General features: G+C 35.6%; 1 protein-coding gene across 1 annotated transcript in view; it reads right to left on the bottom strand.

Annotated features, from left to right (window-relative positions):
* Positions 1 to 202: 202 nt before the first annotated feature.
* The window catches only part of LOC134799965 (5-hydroxytryptamine receptor 1A-alpha), a 31,799-nt gene continuing 8,626 nt past the window's right edge, over positions 203 to 23,375 (bottom strand). The window contains exon 2 of the mRNA XM_063772395.1: positions 203 to 1,721. Coding sequence (XP_063628465.1) covers positions 434 to 1,721 — 1,288 coding nt within the window. The 3' untranslated portion in view covers positions 203 to 433. The remainder of the gene's footprint in view (positions 1,722 to 23,375) is intronic.

Raw genomic sequence — 23,375 nt, 5'->3', positions numbered from 1 at the left:
ATTTCGTAACCACCTTGAATCCGTGATCTCATTTTTCTATTAGGTGAAGTTCAACACTTTTTTGCACGTGATAATATAATGATAATGGTAAATAGATATATAAAAATTCTGACTGTTGTCATACAAACTGGGTAGATTGACGTAAAACACGTGCAAAAACGAGTTCAAAAGTGACGTTGGTTGGCAAAGAAAACTGTGTAAATAAATTTCGATACGAATTTTAATATTTCCATACACTTACTTATATCAGGTAATAAAAGTTGTCCGCTTAGCGGCAAGGTACATTGACACATTAATAAATTAACTTAAACTATATCAGTCTGGCAGTCGCGCCGAGCGCGTGGCTTAACTTAGTATCACAGATCAGTAGAGCGGTGGGTCGCGCGAAGTGCACCCGGGCGGGCCGCGCGGGCCGGGGTGGCGGGGGCGGCGGTCACTCGTCCGACGCGGACGACAGCTGGGTGCTGCCGCCCGAGCTGAAGGAGCCTCGGCACGCACCCGCCTCTCCAGCGTTTCCCGCCGGCGGCGCTTCTCTAGCGTTCCCGGGCGACAGGGTTCTCAGCAGCTCCAGGGCCGCGCGAGCGCGCTGGCCATCGGCCACCGCCGCTGAAGCCGCGCCCGAGGCGCGCTCCCACGCGCTTTTCTCAGGCAACAGCAAGCGACGCGCCTCGCGCTGCACGCGCCGCGACCGCAGCGCAAACAGGAACGGGGAAGCCGCAGACGCAAGCAGCAGGAGCGCCAGGGCGGGCGTGCGGGCGTAGTCGCCTAACCCAGGCGCGGCCGCTGACACCGCGGCGGTGACGGCGTGTGGGATATGCAGCATCACTAGCGCGCCGGTAAGGATCCCGACGCGGGCCGCGCGGGATTCCTCGCGGTAGCGGAATAGTGAAGCATTTGAAATTCTGCACCGGATCGACGTAATCCTCGAGCCGTTTGCGGAAGGGACTGGCGTCCGCGGCTGTACGGCCAGCAGAGGTGCCGCTAGCGACGGAGCAGAGCTCACCGCCGGCAAGCCTTTCCTCAAATCCTCATTCGATTTCCCATCTTTTCGCGCATTTCTCAAACTTGCGACAGAGGGGCACCGACGCGGTTGATCTGGAGGAAGCAGGAACGGGCCGAATTTGCGATCAGTCTCATCCGTGGGACCGTTTTCGGGTACATCAATCTTAAGAGTTAGGCCTTCGCCTTCTTCAATGAGATCTGGTAAGTTGGCATGAGGTTCGTGGAGCTGCAGCGCGCTGGCCCCGTGGGCTCGCGCTCGGAGACCGGAGGAGCGCGCCGCTCGGTAAATTCTCGCATACATAACGCAGACGACGGTTGCGGGAGCGAGGATGCCAAGAATTAAGTACACGATGGAATAGACTAGCTCGACGCCCTGCACGATTGGCTCGTCCGGGTAGAAGTGGCGGACTACGGCAATGGTGGCGCGAATCGCTGCTACCGAAGCGGCGATGAGCCAAGTAGTGGCGCACAGGACGACGGGCCGGCGTTGAAGGAGGCGGGTGTGGCAACGCAGCGGATCTGTCACTGCGTGGTGTTGGTCCAGCGCGATCAGCGTGACGGAGAGGAGTGCGGCAAGGCTGCAAGCCGCAGCGGCGGCGTCGCCCGCCTCCAACCAGGCCATCTGTTCCGATCGGATCAGCGTGGAATGTTCGCCAAACAGCGCAGGCGCCAACATGGACGTCGTCAGCAAATTCGTCGCCAGCAAGTTTATGACGAACCTGTAACAACAGAAACGCGAATTAGGAATGTTTGCCACACTCGATGTTGATTTGGGTGCGCTCTCAAACAAGAACGCAAGGTTGTGTCAATTTTCTACGTATTAATCAGCGGTTTTATGGCTTCGTCCTGATTTTGTGGAGTAATCAATCAGAGAACAATCAGAATCAATCAAGCCTTGTTTTGTAAATATTTCTTTCTTAAGGTATAGAACATTCAGGAATTATTGATCGAGCTCCAAGTTGGTTATTCTGTGCGTTCATAAATTGCTCACGTATCGGTTTTGCGAATTCCGGAAGTTTTCCGTCCAATTCGCCGGCCATTTGCAGCAATATCTGGTAGACGATAATCCCTTAATGAATTAATAATATAGATAGATAAGATGATTAGTTGATAAAGCATTTACATGTTCCAACGCAACATTACGTTCAAGTTGCCGAAATATGTTCGAAAGATGAACTTTAAACTATGTGCTTACTGTTTTATTCCGCCGGTAATCTAAACATTATACGAGTACATATATCACCCACCAAGGGCTTTGGTTATTAGTAACAAAGCTATTACAGCATGACCTTTACCCTACTAAAAGTTACGAAAGCACAATTGCACTGTTTCCATCAACGCGTACGCAACTCTGTATACAACACTGCCACATTAATTATATATAGTCATTAGGTAGTGAATAATTGTTTTATGTCCGGCGATTTATATTCTATACAGTCAATGTTACTGTTCGATTAATCAATCGTATTGTTAGCAACTGAGTTTTACATAATACAAATGTGTCAAGGCAAAACAGTAAACTAATTATATCTTTGGTCAACCAGAAAAGGATTTGTGCTCATCGCACAAAATATTGACTGATTTCGATGTCAAAGGTAGTCATTAAGTATACATCATACCGTGAAATAAATTGTAGGTTCATCATAAAAACATTATCATTTTCACTTTATTTATATTACTTACATCATAGATTATATTACATCATAATTATGATAACATAATAGTAGTAACTCTCGTGTTGTCATAGTAAATTTTCCGTCCCATTGAAAATCTTATATATCACAGAAAATACCTATTTTATTTTTCTTAATGGTTACCTCGAGCGATGCCAAAACTCTACAAAGGTCAATGACATACGATATACGATCATGTGAACAAAATCACTTCCGAATGCTTGTTAGTTTACGTAATAATACGTTTTTTTATTAATAACAAATAAATCGTTTGTTGATGGTTTGTTTGATTTAGAAGTGTGACTTTCAAATTAAACACGATTTACGGACATTCCGACTCAGCATGACATGGTCACATTAAATCACAATATATCACAATAATATCACATATTACCTTGTTCTAACTTTGATGATCGCATTTTTTATTTATAATATAATTAAATATGTTTATGACATGAATTCTACCTATGTCTTTCATCACTACCGTTTCATGACAATGGGTCACGGAACAATGGTTTTCCGGACATTTGAGAGGCGTGCGCGGAGTCGAAGCCAACACGTAGAGACCCTTTTGGCACCTTAATGAAATGTAAGGGGTACACCGAGCGGATGCTGCCCTTGCTCGTGTCATGGATTTATTGTTATTCTTATTATTTGGTTTCCTCAAAGAAATGTAAAATAAACAAGTATTGGCAGATTGATGCCAAATCTACAAATTATCCCGCTGTCATCGCCAAGGTTGCGGTATAAAATAATCCAGGAACAAGCATTTCCCTTTTTATTTCAAGGGAAGGCTACTCCATTTAAAACGCGCTACATAAACAAAATCGGACAAAACCTCGTCAGAGGATGATTGAAATATGTCGCTGTTTGATAGTTATGTTTGTTTGTACCAAAAGTCATTGATAAATGATTCGTTAATATAGAACGTAGAACACTTATTTTTGACCATTTCTAAATAACTATATAGCTATCTGTAATGTTAATAAAATTCGGGCAAGATTTGAATATTTTTGTTATTGAATGATTTAGACGTTGAAAAGATTTCTAAATCTACTTCTTTTACATTTAAACGAGTCTAGACTCTAGAGCTATAGCTCCTATTCCTATGAATATTTACGAAGAGAAATGAAACTTCGTATAGGTAGTTACCTACTTATGTATCCGTAGTTTTATTAAAATCTTTAAATATGCTTTTTATATGTTTTTGAACCTGTATTTTTTAAATCTTTGATGCTAAGATCAGAATTTTGATGGTGACTTATGAGTTATGACGACTGATTTATATTATTTCCTCTAGTTCCCCATCGCAACAACCATGGCCACTACAAACCAGAATAATATATTCTCCCATCACATACATATGTATATTGCCCTTGGATCGCGATGACCCTCAAGCATTATTTGAAAATCAAATCATGCATAAATTGTATATAATTGCATTTGTATTTCTCTCGTATGCGGAATCGGTCCAATTCAATGTATACAATTGTATACATGCATTGGATTGGAACGCTGGACGTTAGCATAAGCCTTGTGGTGCAGAAATGTTTCATGGTCTTATATTGATTGATTTGATTAGAAATTATAATTGCTATCGAATTTCAATATTTGTAGTGTAATAGGAATATTTGCTTACGTGTTCAGGAATTTACATTTATACACATTGATTTTAAAATCTATAAGAGTCAGAGCTTTTGTGTAGATATTTTTTATAATTTAAACGAAGCGAATACAAAAGTTTTGGAGATAAAATTAACTTCACATTACAGTGAGTATTTAATATTTCTCACTATTTTCGTATAAACCAACAAATTCTTAAAGACTTTCACATCGAATAAGAAAAAATATACCTACAAGAGTTTAGAAAATTAGTCATAAGTTATTTTTAATTTGCGATTTCGACAAAAAAATCTATGTCGAGGTCATAACTGACCGTGACACCTCGGCAAGTCTTGTATATTGTTTATTTAACATATCGTTTAAGAAGATGTTGGCCAATAATGAATTTACAGTCTCTTAAAACGTGTGAACTAGATAAAGTGAACTTTGATACGAGGTTTAGTACTTTCGACGATAAAAAAAACCCCGTTTAAAATTTTAACAGCTCATTTTTTTATCAAATATTTGATGTGATAAAAAATCGTCAAGAATATAATTTTAACATATTGATTTATGGCAACTTAGTGAATAAATTCCAACAAAAGAACTGTCGATTCATCGCCATTTTTTTTACTCGTCATCTTAAATTATTACGGCCTTGACGATTACAGCGTGGCGCCAAAAGTTCTAGAGTGAAGAGCTAATGTTTATTTTTTATACAAACAGATTCGAGATCGCATTTTTTCAGCCAAATTGTTCCTTGAATATTATTTTGCGTAGGTTGGTAATGTCGCTGGCCTATTTTATTTATTAATATACCTCATTAGCTTTCACAAACAATATTATAATTAGGGTTTATATTAGAATATTCTCTAATGATTAAATCATTAACCCACTTTTTTCAACCTTGATATGAAACACGCATAAATTAAACTGTCAATGACAGATTGTAAAAGAAGAAAGCGCAAATGACGGCAATTTCATTTAAAAATGCCTCATATCGCTTATTTATGACTCATAAGTTTTTAATGTGTCAATGACATATGTAAGTATATATTTCCAGAAATATTTTGACCTAGTTTTCGTTGCAATTATGTAAAAAATAAGTGTAAATATTTTAACAATTTAGGTACTCACTTTGATAACTATATATATCGTAAAGTTTATGGTATTAGTAAAGACGTTTAAAGTGTTCTGATCTGGCTTGTTTTGAAAAGTTTTATTATAAACACTGTAATTTACGGTCGTTTAGTGAAAATGAGAGCAAGGTTAGGATATCCCCGTCTCTAGACGTTTTACGGAAGCAGTACGTTTAAATATTTAATTGAATATTTGGTAAAATGTGTTGTTTAATAAGGCTTTGGAACTTCAGGAGCATTCAAACCAATTTTCGGTTAATTCCGGTTAGTTAAAATGAAATATACCAACTACTTAGGTGTATTTTGATTTTGCTACCAAAAATTACTACCCAAAATTTCATCATATTTGTCTACTTTTGGAATTACCGAAATTTCTGAAATTCTGAATATTACGAATACACCTTGTACTATTGAAAAAAAAAAACCTAGTATGCCGGTTTTCGCCGCTCGGATTTTCCATTCAACTATTGATCTAAACCACCCTCTGCGTGACGAGGGTTTTTTAAATACATAAAAGTGAATCGTGTGTTGACTTGACATGACCACGAAATGGATGGAATCACGAAATATTATGATTATACATGCGAAGTTTTAACATGAATGCTTTGAGAAAATGTAACGTAATTTCTCTGCGGCAATTTTTAATCGACTTCAAGAAACGATACGTTTTGTACATAATTTTATGTCTTTTGGTTTGGTATTTGATAATTTATTTATTTGACATACATATGTACCTGTTACACAGTCAGCAGCAGAAATATTAGCAGGCCAATTGTTAAAAATTATCTTAACATAACTTTATAGTTAAGATACTAATAGCAAAATTATATTATATCCTTGTCCATACCTATGCCAATCAATGATTTTTTTTGCGCACGTGCTAGTTTTTTTTATACCTAATAAAATACAATTTTAGAACAATAATTAACAATCTGTTTTGCAATAACAAGCAGCTTCGCAGTCAAACACCAGGTGAGTCGGGGGTCATCTGTCAGTTTTTGCAAATAAAAACGTAAGATGACTTGTTTATTATTAATTACGTCAATATTATTAATACTTTGTTGGTATAGTCTCGAATTTACACGTGTCGTTACTAAAAATACTTAGATCTGGTTACTAAAGAAACAGTCACGATTATTATAACTAACTTCTGCTTAAATGTTTGCGTTATAAAAAAAATATTTTTTACTATCTGAATAATTGGTTGCCACACGCAATAGCCTGGTTTATTTCCACAATAGTTCATCTATATTCTGAAGGACGCTCGTGTCTCAACAAAAAATATATTAAATCATCCAGACAGGATTAAATTTTGAATGATTCCATCCACTTCCTATCGGCCGTGACCGTGACCAGATGCCAAAAGAGCGTACAAATCATTCTGCGCCGCGCCCGCATATATACATCCAAATGTCGGCCATGGGGCTTCATAAAATATATATGAGTGTAAAAAAGTTAGGCATGAATGGCTAGCTTAAAAAAAAAGTTTGAGTCGATTGACGTAGATCGTTCCTGTTGTGTTATCATGTAACTACATAATTCATATGTGTCGCTTAACTTCAAACTCGGGTAAATCCATTCGACCCTCTCAGCAAATATCTACCCTATTACCGTTTCTTAATACCAAAATCGCATAATCTGACAGATGGATATATCCGAGTTTGAAGTTAAGCGAAACCATTAAAAAAGTTTATTGAATGGAAGTTTAAACCGTGTATCATGTGAGAATATTTTGTCTTGATACATTTTTATTTGCCTTTGATATTTTTTCGTAAACAAGTAAAAAAGTAAAAAATAAAACGACCGGAGTTTTTTCTAAAACCTCCTGCTTTTTGTTAGTCAGTAATAAAGTTAGTACCTAACCTACCTATGTAATTTGGGATATAGAAGAAGAAAGAAACAATTGACAGTCCATTCGACAGAAGCGGCCCAATAGGTTACATACAAATGTCAAAATTATCATTGACTTTGTCGTAATGCGGTAAAAAGGCGTATGCTTATTAAGCATTGCTTAATGTTCCTTTAAGATAATTAATGTTGTTCTTCCAATAAACCACAATAATTGAACACCAAATATATCAAACTTAATTTTGGGGCCCCTTAATTTTAATTTTAGAATGCCGGTGCCGGTCAAAATTTCCATTTATTCTATATTTAGGCATAGTAAACAAGGCGTGGTTTCGTGTAACTTTTTTAAATCTTTGATGACTAAAGCTCTTCGCAGAATCGGCCAGCAGGCATTCCTTAATTATCATTTGGCATGGAAAAATGTTACTGACTTGTTGAACGGTGTGATACAAATAGCTGACTGTTTCGTCAACATTTTTTTTCGCTTGGAAAATGCAAATAGATTTATGTAAAAAAGTTATACTTACTTACAAATTTGTGCATCAATTTATTTTAGAGAGTGTGGGTTGTGAGTTGTGAGTCACTCATTTTACTTTACGAACTCCGATTCATGACAAGATCTTGATTCCTTGTAATAAACTAGATGTCACTACTAATTTATTCCTTCATTCACTGAGATGCAAACTTGTTTCTATCTCGATAATTAATGTAGCTGTGGAATATTTTACATCAAATTGACTGCGAAGTGAAATGAATCAACAAAGAGTTTCTGTTTATCATGGAACACCATCTTTTAAAATCTTTTGTTAATAGAAATTTCTTTTTTCCACGTTAATATTACAATAATACTGTATCTTTCCACAGTGCAATGCTAGTGTGCATGTTTACATTCCCATGACGATAACAAAAGCTTCTGTTTACGAATATCGCGTGCCGATTTGTTTATGTTTTGTTATTAAGTGCTGTACACTAAACACACTAAGTTCAAAATCATTCGTAGTAATTGGGAGTCTTGGTCGCTAACCGACCGGCAGGCGAAGTAGGTTAATGCCAATCTTTAGCACCACGCCACTTTAGCGCGTGTATGTCCAGTAATAAAGCTAATTGCCTTGTAGCAAAATTTTCCTTTTATGATCATTAGAAAAACGAGCTAAGGATGATCAGGAGACGTGATCAGGATCAACCCTACGCATTAAGTAAATAATAACCTATTGGCCTTGTTGTTTTACTTAAATACGATAATGTGTCCACTATTATTTACTGAATGTCATGTGTAGGTCCAGCTCACCTGTCAAATCAGCTTGTAGTTATTAGTTTGGTTAGATTATCTGATCCTTTTTACGAACCGTACAGAAAGTCTCAAGATTCTTTCCAGACAATGTAATTCTAATGATGCAATATTATGATATCATAGCTTTTTGTACAATGTGTTAAAAAACTTTGTTCTATCTCCGATTGATACAAAAAACAATAAATGGACTAATGGACTCGCGCATGACTTGGCAGAACCAGGAAGTATATCGGTCTCCATATCCATATAAGCTATTCATAATGAATCAATTAAGACACAATGCCTCCATATGATTGTATTAAGCCTGAGTTAATTTAAAGCCGTTTTGTGGGTGTCTAAAGGGTTTTCCTATCCGTGTTGCTCAGGGTCTTTCCACTTGAGACGGGTCATTACGAGGCAATGATGATGATGGTAATGATTTTGCATTATCATTAATTGGATGACGCTTTGTTTTTGCGGAATCCGCGGGTTTACCTAAACAGATAAGATTTTTTAATGCCATCTTTAAATAAAAATAGCGCAGTCGAGAGCAATTAAAATGGATTACGTAATGTACTCATTATATGTATATCAAGAAACGCGTTTTTAAATTTTATTGCTATTGTGTAAGGGTGTAACTAGTAGGCATCATACATAGACTAGGAATCCTCTAGACGGAGTTTATAGCAATTATTTAATGAAACCGATGCTGCCAAAAATACGGGGGTGCGGGGGACGAGGTGAGCGAGGTCCCGTGCCGCGATTGGTCCGTTCAAAGACACGGACGTCACACAAAGACACTTTCGATTCGAAAATGGAGTAAGACTACCTTATTTGTGACAGAAGGGGTAGAGCTCAGTCTGGAGGATTTCTTGTCTGTGGTAGGCATGTATTACTCTGAATTAAGAAATTTTGTCCGGCATTAACTTAACACGTCAGACGGCTCGATTCGGGAAATGAATTAGAGATTCACTGGATATGAAATAGTAAAGATATGTGACGTTCTACGGCAAAAGGTACCTTAGCGGTTGGCGCTTACGTCGCAAAGCGCCGCAATAATATTGGAGCGGCGTTAATAATAGCGTAAGCGCCAACCGCCATAAGGTACCTTTACCCGTGGGAGGTCACATAACTTTACTATATCGTATCTAGTTAATCTCTAATTCATTTTCCGAATCGCGCCGAGAGGCTCAAATATTCAAAGATAAATCTTTTTACAGTGGGCTTAATTAAAGATATGCTCGCCACCTACACTTTGGTCACATGTGTTTATATCGTGCTATGATTTAGTAGTGAAGCTGACATCGTCTAGTAATCGTGACTATCGTTTTTCTTTTATACATTATGTTTTGAAACAATTAAGAAGATAACTGCCTTTGTTACACCAGCTTTACTATAGAAATAGCTTTCTACGGCCACATTATATTTTTTTATTTTATTAAGAAAAAGCAACTAGATAATAACTGCACTGCCTAATGGTTCAAACTATCCCTTTTCTTATAGTAAAGACGTCATTGTATTGTAAAGACGGGAAAATTTCCTCAATCAAATCCAATTTATTGCACAACAGGGACAATTATAGAAAACCGCTTATTTCCACCTAAGGCTTGTAAACAGACATTGCGTCATGGACTAATCCTACAAATTATATGAGCTATACTTTAATATAGGGTTTGCTAATGACTAAGGTCTCATGTCGTCATGCGCACACGCATCCGCTTTTGAGGGATTTTTCTGTGATGATGCTATCAATATGTAATTTATATCTAATTTTTGTTGGTTTTATTAGGTACCCGAATTGAACTAACTAATGGCTATTGACTATGAATTGAACTAACTGAACTAAAAACTAAAGAAGTAATATTACAAGCGGAACTCCTTTTCTAATAAGTGATTTCGTTGTAGTTTATTATGCAACATGACCCTGGTATTTCTTTTGCTGCGTCCTCCGGTAGATCGTCATTCATGAACCTTACTACCCAGCGGTAATCAACGAGAAAAATCAACTCGATCATATGAGTATTACAATGGTAAGCAACAGACGGCTATTTTTAGTTTTAGTAAAGCTATGCATCGCATAGTGTTGCTTACTTGTCACTAAATACAATAAGCACTGAAAATAGTAAATAATAACACTAGTAGATAAGCGAGGAAGGATCTTATTTTAAATAACAGAGTATCCGCAAAATTTCCCAAGTATTACATAACGAGTTAATAGAATATTTATGAACCGTCTCTGGATGGTCGAAAACAATAATTTTCCCTACAGTAAACAAATGTATTACCCCTAAGTGATTTGAAGATAAAAGTAGTACCTAATACATTTTAGATACATGGAAAACTTTATTTTTATTTGATGAATTATTTACACGTGAGTTTGAGATCGAGGTCGATACTATATTTTTAAAGTTGTTTAAGTAGACGGATATTTTACAAGCAGAAACCGTCAACAGTGACGCTCATAAAAAAAACAATGTCACAGAGAAAATAGATTAAATAGAACGAAACTTTTTGAACGAAGTGTGGTTTGCCTAAAAGCTAAAAGAGCAAAGCTGTATGCCCCCTTATATTCGTTGATAAAATATGTATTATATACACCAACAAACTGTCAATATATTACTAAAAAAAATGTTAAACTAAGCAGCACGTCAATGAGAGCTATTCAGAAACAATAAAGGTCGATTGCATTAAATTTATATTGGCTGGTGTTTCTCAGACGCATTGAAGACGCACGAATACTAGCTTGGAATTATGTACCTATTGTTTCGAACAATTAATTCTACCTATAGTAATTTGGGTGGCCGGAATGCCCGGAATTATCGTATAGATGAACTGTTTATCTTACATTGATTTTTAATGATGGTTATAAATTAGTCATTAATATTAATGATTCATTAATTTACGCTATGGCAACGTGTAAATAATGGGATGATTGTCCAAATGAAATTAAATTGACATTTATTGAAAACCTTAATGTATGATGTAATCAAAAGGAGCAAAATGTAAAGGAAACTAGAATTCATGTCATTTACTTAATTAATTGATACCAATAGAAACGTGTTTTTACAGTTACTTGTGTTGTGTATTTTATGTTGGTAGCCCTACTTACAAGGATTTCTTATCCGTGGTGATGTTCTATTGACCCGCTGTGTTGCCAGTTGATAAGCAAGTAATTTTCTTAATGACACAGCATTTCAATGCACTCTTTGTTTATAAGTGCCTTCTTAATGGCTTCAATAGAAGCTTTTAAGATTACAAATGAAAATAAAACAGGTAGTTTTCTGTTATAAAATTTTAAAAAGAAATTATTATTGACAGTTAACATTGAAAGTTCATCATTCCTTATTGAATATCTATTGCATATAATTCGTTATCTACTTCATTTCAATATTTTTTCTAAAAAAATAGAACAATGAATGTTTTTTGTAAATAAGCGATATTCAGCTTCAACAAGAACATGGTTACGTCATACGAGTATTTTTCAATACCGTAAAAAAAGCATTGTCGTCACCCGGCGTTTGCGCACGGCGTTCGTTGTCGTTGACACTTCGGCGAACCCAGTTTTGCAAACTTACATTTGCCGTTCACAAAGACTGCAATCAATACAACTCGTTGCATATAAAGAAAAGTTGATTGCAAAAAAAGTTGTCTCGTTATAGTACCCCGTTCTTTAACGGCGGAAATGTTGCCATGCCAAAAAACGATCCAAAATGGCGTCGTTCCGATTTGGCGCTAATAAGCCATTACGATGTGATTAGTAGCGGTCGCCATTGTAATTTGTATTGTTAATGTTTGCCGACGATTCCGGTGGGAGCGGAAAATTCCCTGCCTTCTACAATATCGTACAATCGTACCACATGCTATTGGTACGATTGTCTTATCTATTACTCAATTAATGGCTCGGCGGAAACTTGGCAGCTTTCGACCATTAATCTTTTTGAGAAATACCTCGATTTGTCTTTTAAAATTTCGTGCAGAATAATTTAGTTTCAGTATTAAAGTAAAAGCTATGTATTTTGTTTGAGCGGGAAAATTTATTTTAGCTAGTTTATGCAAGTATTTACTCGCATACCAGAAAACCGGTTTCTAGTGTGCAGATATTAAAACGCACTCTCTCTCGTATTACTGTTTCCATTAAAGTTGCATTCTGAAGCTGGCAGAAATGTCTAAAGACGATGACCATAATCAAAAAAAAACTGCATTCTCACTATAAACAAAATGTAGTAACTTCAAATATTTGTTATTATCAAAAAAAAAAACAATTTCAACACGAATTTAAATGAAGTTAAAACAAAAACAAATCATAGGCGTTTCGTTGGAAAAAAGTACAGGTATTAACAACCTACGGATTAAATAATTCCTTCAATTTAGAAAAGAAATTATGTTCTATATTTGAATTTGAAATTCGATCGCGGGCACGTGATCGGTCACGATTGTTTATTGATGTCCATTATGACAGTTGGTGCTTTGTCAAATGGAGTTTCTATCGGATCTATCGGACAAATGGTTTGAAGTAATCGCTTTGCCCGACATTGACATTGATTTGAAAGCTATTTGTGTTTTCTATAGTTTATATTACGTAATATAATTTAACCGTACGTCAGAGGTGAAAAGGATCTTTTAAAAACCTATTCGATTATGGTAAGTAATTAACTGCTTTCCAATTTGACCTTTATCGTCTTAATCTACGTATTTATGTTAATGTCTGACGCAGATCGAAATTAACACAGGAAATGTTAAATAATACGTAGGAAAGGAAGTACACGCGTACGTAGAATACACGCTTTAAAAGGTGGGCATGTATGTTTTCATAAAGTTCTTCTGAGTTGAATAGTCTCATTATTTTCCCCTTTTTAAATTACCTAACAACCATAGAAGTTGGTGAGAAATAACCGTAACTTCAGAGCAAAGTTTGATCGTTATTCACTTACGTGGATAATTTTATTCAAGTTAGGCTTTCAAGGAGTCAACGACTTTGGGAAAGCTCTGTTAGGTATTAATTTGAGGGTTATGAACATGGAGTATTACTGCGCCAGGTTGGTGAAAACACATTTTATAATCTGTTTAGAAAGGTTTTTGTTAAACTAATACTCTATCCTTTTCAAGTTGATTACCACGAAAAGCTCACGTTTTCACTTTCATTCAAATTGAATTGCATACTCAATTTAACAAAAGACCATAAATCTTTTGTGTACAGCCATAGACAAAAGGCACTATTAAAAAGTTACTAACATTCAAAGCAGCACCCATCTTTGTCTACGTTCCGTTGCACGCAGCCTTCGGCAATGCTCAATGTTGAATAATGTAATTGATTACCTAACCATTTAGGAGTGACGGCACCGCCTTTTATTTATATAAAGAACTACTGGACTTTTCACATTGTTCAGATTGCCGAGGATGTTTCGTACATATCTAATTGAGTCCAAATTCCTTATCTGATAGTTTCATTGTTGACCACAAGGTAAAGGATGAGTTACGAAATATACGCGTAGGAATATCAAGTTTGTTTAAGTTAACATCACGTTTGCATATTCGTTCAGTGGCGAGGCAAGTAGTGAACGCACATTTTTGCCCGCGTTTACACATTCGCGTTCGCTATTCGCCTTCTCAACCTTATTGGCTCACTATTTACACAAGTGTGTAAATGTGAAGTAAAAGGTTAAGGGAAATATGTCTTATAAATGGACAGTGTTTCTTCCTGTTCTGAATTTAAATAAATCTTACTATTTATAGTTAAATTATGAATAGTCTGGATGCTTCTTACTTGAGTACGCAAAAAGTGACCGAGCGGATTTATTTGAAATCGGCACACAAACATTTTAAACTTCAAGTTTAAATATAGCCTTTACCCCTGAAAATTCCACGAGCTTCACGGGAGCGAAGTCAGTGACCGTTGTTATCCAACCGATATTCTCTTGTTACATGGCGATTAATATTAAGCCGGTGTTGCCAGTGATCCTAATATGGCCTGAACAAAATTATTCAATAAAATATCAAGGAAGTGAAGGTGTCTCAGCATAGACACGGACGTGGAACAAGGCTCGAAGGTGAAAGGAGCTAATTTTGTTTGATTAAAACCAATTAACGTATACCAATTTATAAACTTATCAGTTTATAACACAAACAAGTAAATTAAGTAAGTATTTATGCGTTTTTCTCATGCTAAATCATGTTGCATTAAGATAAGTTCGAGATAGGAAAACTGCCAGGCATTGTACCTTTTAAAGTCGATTTGAAGTCGGTTAAGACACAGACAATGTTAGGTATGTTGTGACTGTACAATACGGGCGCATTGTTCCAACGGAAGCGGTTCAGGTGCTGTCTATTGTTCGAGTAAGCCCATTGTTAAGTCTACTCAAACTCGGATGAACCTGAGCGGGAAAATCGTTTCAAATTCAATTTAAAAAAATATCGCTACTTGAAGGTTAACATACTATTGAATATAATCCTATTTATAATCCATCACCAAAAGTGTGGTATTATTAACAAAAAAACGTTGTTACCATTTAAATTCGCAAATGTATTTAAGCCTTGGCTTTGCTTCCATTATCAAATTTGACAGATCGCTTGTTATTGTTACTCGTTTTAAAAAAGAAAGGTCAGTAGGTGGTCTGTGCAAATTTTTCGAAAGAGGCAGTGTTGCCAGCGATATCCTGTGTACGAACCAAGGTCGCTCGGTCAACACTCGGTATTTAAACTTGATTGCAATTAACTGGTAGCCGTGAAATGGATCTGATTACTTACACGGAAAATTTGTGGCGTATCGACGAAGAAAAACCCGGGAATTGGATCGAAACAACGGTATGCTGTTTAAGCTAAATGTAAAGTTTGAAGCGCGGAGTCAATAAAACATGTCCTGGACCTAATGGTTTTCCATGGTTATGATACTAAGGTACAATGATTTTTATAGTCAAATAATGTTCATTCCTTAATTACGACCACTTAAACCTTTATGAGGCATAAGGGTGTCAGAAATTATGAAAAATTGAACCTTATCACTTTACTATAAAGTTTAAAATCGGGTGGGTAATATATTCTCTCTGCCTTATAAAAGGCTTAAACTTTGAAACACTACTGAAGGAGAGGCATTAAGGCCATATAAGTACCTATTCAAACACAATGGATCACAAATGGGACCTTAATATAAATCATGGAAGTTTACAGAAGGTCGACACTCTTTTGTTTTCGTTATTCAACCTAGTTTCCGTGAAACTTTCCTTTTCGGCTCCGCTATAAAAGGTGCTCCAAAAGATGCTTGGGAATTTGTGTGACATCACTTAAGACGGGGATTAGACTTGCCCGATAAGGTAATACTATCTTAAGCCGTGGTAGCGGAAAGTAACCGCTTAAATAATTAGCAACATCAATAAAATTACACGTTTGATGCGCGCTAGAATTTAAAAGCATTACACCAACAGTGAGAAAAACATGTGCTGGATTTATTTACGACGTATGCAATCACACTATTGTAATCGAAAGACGTGTTACTCATAGTTAGTAAAAAATACATGGAATGACATACTTACTATTAAACTTTATGTCATAGAATATTATTTTCAAGTGCCGATAATACCTATACGAGTAGGTACTACATATTCGTTCATGATTCACTTTATTTCTTAGATAGCAGACATTGGAATGATGAGTTTCTGAACTCGCCTTCACCTTATTGTTGCTGACAACTGACCTAATTTTATTATATTTTTAAACTGTGTTCAGTGAGATTCTTCTCTTTAATTTCCCTGACTTGATATAGACTTAGGTCAAGGTATAACGGGTCATTATATACGTAATACATAATGCAAAAAATTTTTTGTTTTTTGTAATATAAGTTTTGATGCGATTGAGGAATAAGGAGAAGTCTGGATATGAAGACATTTGGTCTAGGTACCGAAATGGTCACAGTACAAATATTTTTAACTAGATTAAATTGAATAAATTTTTAATTTAGGTAGGAATAAGAATGGCACTTGAGTAAGAAAATATTGAATGAATGAATTATTTTAACACGAGGAATGAATTGATGGATGACGCAGTGTGAAAGACCAATGGAATGATTGAAGTTGTTTACTTTCATTGTATAATATAATTTATTAGAAGGAAATTCCAAGGTATACTCATCTAGTTGCCATGTCGGCTTTTTATATTGTTTTAGATTTTAAGTACTAGTTATGGTAATTTATGCGTACAGTGTTTCATAATGAATTATCATAAATATTAAAATAAGATGAATGTTCTAAATAAACAATACAATGATATTAGTTTGACATCCCCGCATAGTCCATAAATGTATTGATTGCTGGCATGACTTGACAACTCGAAATCAAAGTCAAAATGCATGAATATATATTACAATACATTTATGGACTATGACTCAACTATGACTCTACTTAATGTTGCAATAAAAATAATATTCTATTTATGTCCTAGACCGATAAAAAGATATATTAAACACACGCCTACAATATTTCCCAGATGCTTTGGGCAGCCATAATCCATCTAATAATATCTGACTATTTGTGTCAACCTACTTTTGCAAGATACTTAAAAGCATCCCTATCCCAAAGGAAAACAAACTGTCCTTGGATTAAATTAATATCTAAAAATAAACTCTAACTACGTTATTTATAAACGCGTTACTGGTCTGAATTAGCTGTGAATCGTTTGTCTTTATCTGTCATTTTGACTTATGTATTTGTAAGACAGGGATAAAACATAATTTTACTAAATCAGGCCCGTAAAGTTTTATGAATAAGGTGGTAGGATTTATTTGGCTTTCATTAATTCGTTTTAAGGTTCATTGTATAACTTAGAGGTCTTAGAGGATATAACCAACGGAGACGCCATGTCTATAATATTCGGTACAAAGTAGTCTGCCGTTTTTTGCGGGAGAGGAGCACATCAAATGTATACGTAACGTCAACATAGCCATGTCAGATAAACGTCAGTCCATACATGTGTTTGACATGTGGTTGACCATTGGCCGCCTTTTTTCGACAGAGGGGAACGCCTGTTAATGACCACTCCGTTTGGTTATATTCTCTAAGGTAATTAAGTACCTATTCCTTATTTTTATATAACGTAAATTCTAAGGACAAGTACATAGTCTTTGTCATTTTATATTTAGCCAGTCGCCTTTGACGGTATTAAAGTTTTTTTTATTCCCAAAGATATTTTATTAACAAACCTCTAGTCTAGACTTTAATTAAATAACTGGACATCTTTAGATTTATTTGGAGACGATAAATGCTAGCGACAGTTTATTTTTTTCATCGTCTAATCTTTTTAAAACAGGTGAACTTTAAAAAAAAAAAATATTTGTTAAGAAGGTCAGTAAAATTACATTTGCCACTATTGTTTAATCTGACAGTTAACAATCCACGGACTTTGCCAATTGCCAGCCCATTGTTGTCTTCGCCATTTCCATAAAATGGTGACACAGTAATTCCAGCCCCATCATTGCCACGACCACTGCCGACTAATTATTAGAACAATGGTTATCCATGCAACAAAAAACGACTCGTATCCTGTTGAGATTGCACTAAGTCATAACATTTTACAGTTTTTCTCTTTTTTCTCTACAGATGGCGTTTATATCAGTTGTCGGACTTGGTTCCATTTGTACCTATAATTTATAATAAGTATAATTTAGATATTAAGTATATTATAATTATATAATTATTGATGTCAGTAATGTTTATTCTACAGAGCAATCAGGAACATAGATTAAGAGCGATTACAAGATAAGGATTGTGCCAATTTCATGACATATCTGAAATATCGATCAATGGCTGTCGGGAAGGAAAATTACTGGATGTCTGAATTGAAAATCAGATAGCAGCTGAATCATTAAAATTTTGTTTTGAGGACATACAATACATGGTAATCATACAACTTATTTTTTCTCAATTGAATTTATACCATTTAATTTGGCCAATCGGCAACCGCTCTAGCTGACATATTTTCAGTAATTCAATTAGTGACAGTTGTCCCGTCAGGCTAAGAGCGGGTTGCACCGTGCCCATTTGATGTGCTGATCATGGCTAAAGATGGCGCTAACGAACGCTAACTGCATATTTGGGTTGCACCACGCCTAACGTCTGTTAAAAAGTTACGCTGCCCTTAACCGGTCGTAGACCACTGGTTAACGATTTTACCGCCTGATAAAAATGGCGGCACTTTATTGAATTTGTCCGTATTTCATGAATTTATATTTGATTTTTCAATAATTTTAGGAAATATGTTATTTAAATTATTAAAAAAATGTTAATAACAATAAAATGTGGAGTTTGTAAACGCAAAAACGTGTGACAGTTGACATGAATGGCTCTAAAAGTCATTATAATTGGGAGACGATCCGTCTTTCATAAATACATTAATTAATTTATAGTTTAAAAGAAATGTGCGTGTTTTAAGTTTAAATTGCGTGCAAAATGACTCAAAGTTGGAGTTAAGACCAGATTGACGTTATCACAGGTTAACAAATACGTCCCATCAGATGAAACTCGACGGCATATAATGTCGGCACTACTACTTGTCGCCAGGATGGTCATTAAAACCAATTAGGCTTCTGATTATTGGAATCAAGATAAAAATGATAAATCCTTTGGACAAATCCACCACGGACGAACTATGATATTCGAAAACAGCGAGATGGCACCTATAACCATCTACAAGTCTGCCTCTGAAAATCGTAACCCGCTATAGAAGTGAACTATGTTTAGAACTATAAACGTACATAAAACAAGTTGCGAAATATAAAATCAAGTATTTTGTGAAGTATGGCAAGTGAAGTTTTGTGAAGTGTGGAATGTATTGGGACAATTCCAGACTAGTTGGCATAACTAATAGGTTATAATAAAGTGACAAAAATGTGTAATGCAAAAGTGATTATAATACTTCAACTCCTACTTACTTGGGTTTTATTTGCTTTTACAACATAATCTTATTCATAACCCTAAGAAACAACAACTTTCCAAGTAGGCATGCCGACCGCTGCTTTAGCATAAAATAAAAATAAATGCCCGAGGGATGCCACTTTCCTAAGTAATAAAAAAAGCTAAAATATATATTACCGTGCCAAGGCGATACTGGCTGCCAAGCTTATTAGAGTAATTATTCTGGAAATATGGAACATACATGAGAACAACTGAGTTGTTTTAAAGGAACTTATAATATGCTTGTCAGATGCAGAAAGGAACAATACCCCTATCTGCATCTGACAAGCATATCTATTGACAAAATTCAAGGTATTCTGTAAGTAGGGCTCTTCCACTATAGTCAAAAAACATTTGCAGTGACTTTAAAAATACAAAGCAACATTTATAAAACTTTAATACAACTACCAATACCTGGGTCAAATAAAATATAATATGGCTTGTCTTCTTGTCATCTGAATTTTATTTGTGTTCAACCAGTCATACATTGAAATATATTTAACCCTAGCCATGTATTGGAAATAATGTTCCAGTACAGTACCTACTGATTAACCTACCTCAAGTCCCTATATACATAACATTTAAACCTAACATAGGTACCTAAATAGCCCTGAATTTGTCACAAGAAAAGGCCCTCGGTCTGAATAATTTTATTTGTTTTCCCTCCATACTGGCTTTTTAATTATTTATCTACACCCGAAGAAAATAAAATAGTTAATAAGCAAGTTACCTGTATGACTGAAAATATAATAACTGATAGGTAGGTACCTCCTTAAATATAATTGTAAAATAAATAAGTTCTTTATCTACTCTCCGGGTAACCCTTTACCTCCATTGGTCACTAAACTGCTTAAGTACCTAAAAAGGATAATAGTATGAAATGGAAAATAAAGTAGATAAGGTAACTAGCAATATATTTTCTTGTCAAAATTGAAATTCAGATAATATTTCTAATTGTACTTTATTTTTTGTAACAAGTTTCTTCCGGTTAATTTAATTGTATAATTTGTTGATTTCTTGAATTCATTCACTTGTGTGTAACTTTTATCTTGTATTCCATATCATATGGTGTCAATCTAACCTGAAAAGAAAGCAACATGATATTATTATAAGTCATCATATTCCTCGCGTTTGTCCCGGCATTTTCCACGGCTCATGGGAGCCTGGGGTCCGCTTGGCAACTAATGCTTAGACCAAGCAGTTTTAAATTAAAGTACAAAAGTAACTCAAATGCCTGCTACTAACAGTTATGCATTATTTTGTCAACAATATAATTGGAATTTTTTCCCTAACTATCGTCTTTGCTTCATAGTTGTAGATAGCGTAGTTAGCGCAAGTAATCACTTGTGCATGCTTGTGCTTAGGGCTCTGAAAGGACTGGAAGTAGGAAGCAGCTATAAGCATTAAACTAATAAGATAACTTACCGGGCAATGTCGCTCCTTGTTTGATTCCGACTTTAGCTAGGCCATTCAACAATCGTAGTCAGACATTTCACTTTAGAGTGTTTTTAATATATAACCATAAATATATTCAGGAATGGCTTATATTGTTGAATATTTAGATTTTAAATCTGCAAAGAAAGTGTAGTTCGCGCCTACAAAACTTTTCTCTTTGAGAATTTTGACAACTCAGTTTGGCATTTATGACTGGGTTGCTATATAAAATAAAAATTCTACCATAAAATTTTTGGTAGGAATGCGTTCATAATACGGCAATACGATTACCGATTAGTAATTTTAACGTCCTGTTATTTTATAGTTGGTGCAACGCATTTTATTTAGCAATCGTTAAGACCCCCACGTCAGCGTTAAAATTTAGCGAACCGTGCTTACGTTAGCAGGTGGTTTGGTGCAACCCGCCCTAAAATGGGTCATATGTTTATATGACTGTTTCTGTACCCGAGAGTTATTGGTAAAACAAATATTCAAACTAAAACCGCGGGCGAGTATGTAATCTAAAACAAAGTCGTACTTTAGTGTCCATTATTCTTTACTGCCAGAAACAAAAGACATGATAATTTGACCAATAATTTATCTGCGAAGACAAAAATAATATTATAATTATTTTCTGCTTGTAGACGGGCTAAGTGCACTAGTTTTTAGCTAAATAGGTCAATGGAAGCACTAAATGCAGTTGCATCAAGGCGAGTGCATTTACCTAGCGTGATAGAACAACCTCGCTCATTCAACCTTACCTAACTAGCAATAAAACGGTAGTAAATAAATAAATAAACTGTAATAACCCTTTAAAACTACACTAATAACTCTATGCTGTGCCACCACGCATACCAATATCAAGCAACATTGAAAAATTGAAGGATCTAGTTTAAAATTTATTATTTTCCCTGTAAATATTATGTAGATATGTTTAGTTAATTTTAGTGTTATTTTCGTTTATGTATTTCTGTTCTTAATTGTACAATTAATTCTGCGTAATTATTGAGGTAACTTGCCTTGTCGTAGGTAGGAAATTCGACCACATTTGAGTTAAGTGAGAATACGGTTAACCAATTAATTTAGCCGATATTATCTTAAGGTAACGACCTTAACGGACCCGGACCTTAACCGACGCATAACGATGCATGCTATACCACTATAGCCAATCATTATTATAATAGAGTACTTAAAAACATACGTCCCAGAAATAGAAATGACGAAATGTTCTAAAAAAGTTTAGATGACAGAGGTTCACTGCGCCGCCTATATTTCGCCTATTCGATAGTTTTGGCAGTGGCACACCTGTAGCTGTGTTACCTCGCGATTTCAAACAAATGATTGAGTTCTAAATTTGTAATCTGTATACAGACACTGATTAAAGTCTGCATTCCCCGTGAGTCACACATGAAACATATTACTTACGATTAATGTAGTCTGAAGAAACCAGACTGTTTCCATTGAGATTGTGTGAAGTTTTATCGCAAATTTTGTAATCATGTAGATATTTTCCATTGGGTGGATGTAGTGTTTATTATTTAAGATGTTAGTTAAAGGAACTCTAAATAATTAGAATCCCGAATACTTCTTTCAGGCGTTTAGTAAGCTTCATTCGTAATATTTGTCATCCTAATTCTAATATATGATAGCATATTTTCACCTTTATTGTTAGGAATATTTAAATATAAAAGGGGCAAATATTGGGGTAGTGTCGAGAAACTGTCCGTTGGGTGTTATAATACTGTCTTACTATAGAAGATAGTGGATTATATTATAGAATACTTATATTATAGGGTACTTTTGCAGCATTGCAAGCAGAAACATGAGTACTAGTCTATTGTTGTTATTGTCAATAACAAACAGTTTGGCCGAGACTGAACCGAGGACCTTCTGAAAGCTAGGGCACTCACTGGCACTGAGCCACGGCTCTCGCATTGAGTGACCGAGTGAGTCACTTTGGAGATATTCTAACGCTGTTCTAAGTGGCCGGGTAGTCCCAATCCTACTTAAGACTAAGTAGGGTTTGAAAAGGGGATTTCTTTTAAGTAAGTCGCTTTAAATATGATTTGACAAGTACAGTGAGCTTAAGTTTTTATCCTGGAATCAAAAGGCTGTCTAGACAGTTTTAACCGATATTTTGTTTCCGATATCAAGCGTTTTTATTTAGCGACTCTAAATAAAGTTGAAAAGAATCTCAATAAGTCAAGGCATTGAGGAGTCTGTAGATACCTTTTACAGTATCTAGGGAATTAAAGATCCTAAATAGAATCGTGTCACAAACATAACTCAGTAATTGCTGTCAGGCCGGAAAAATTGAGAAGATTCTTATTATGACTTTATTTCGTCCTTTAACTTCGATAATAAAGATAAATTGAGCTAAATTAAGTACCTACTTAAAACACAACAACTGCCTTATTTCTTTATGAAGATCATGCGGAATGAATGCAGCAAAAAATTGACACGAGACATT

Source organism: Cydia splendana, chromosome 19, assembly GCF_910591565.1.
Source record: "Cydia splendana chromosome 19, ilCydSple1.2, whole genome shotgun sequence".
In the NCBI taxonomy this organism is placed as follows: domain Eukaryota; kingdom Metazoa; phylum Arthropoda; class Insecta; order Lepidoptera; family Tortricidae; genus Cydia; species Cydia splendana.
The sequence above is the reverse complement of the archived record's forward strand: the minus strand, read 5'-3'. Positions and strand labels throughout refer to the sequence as shown.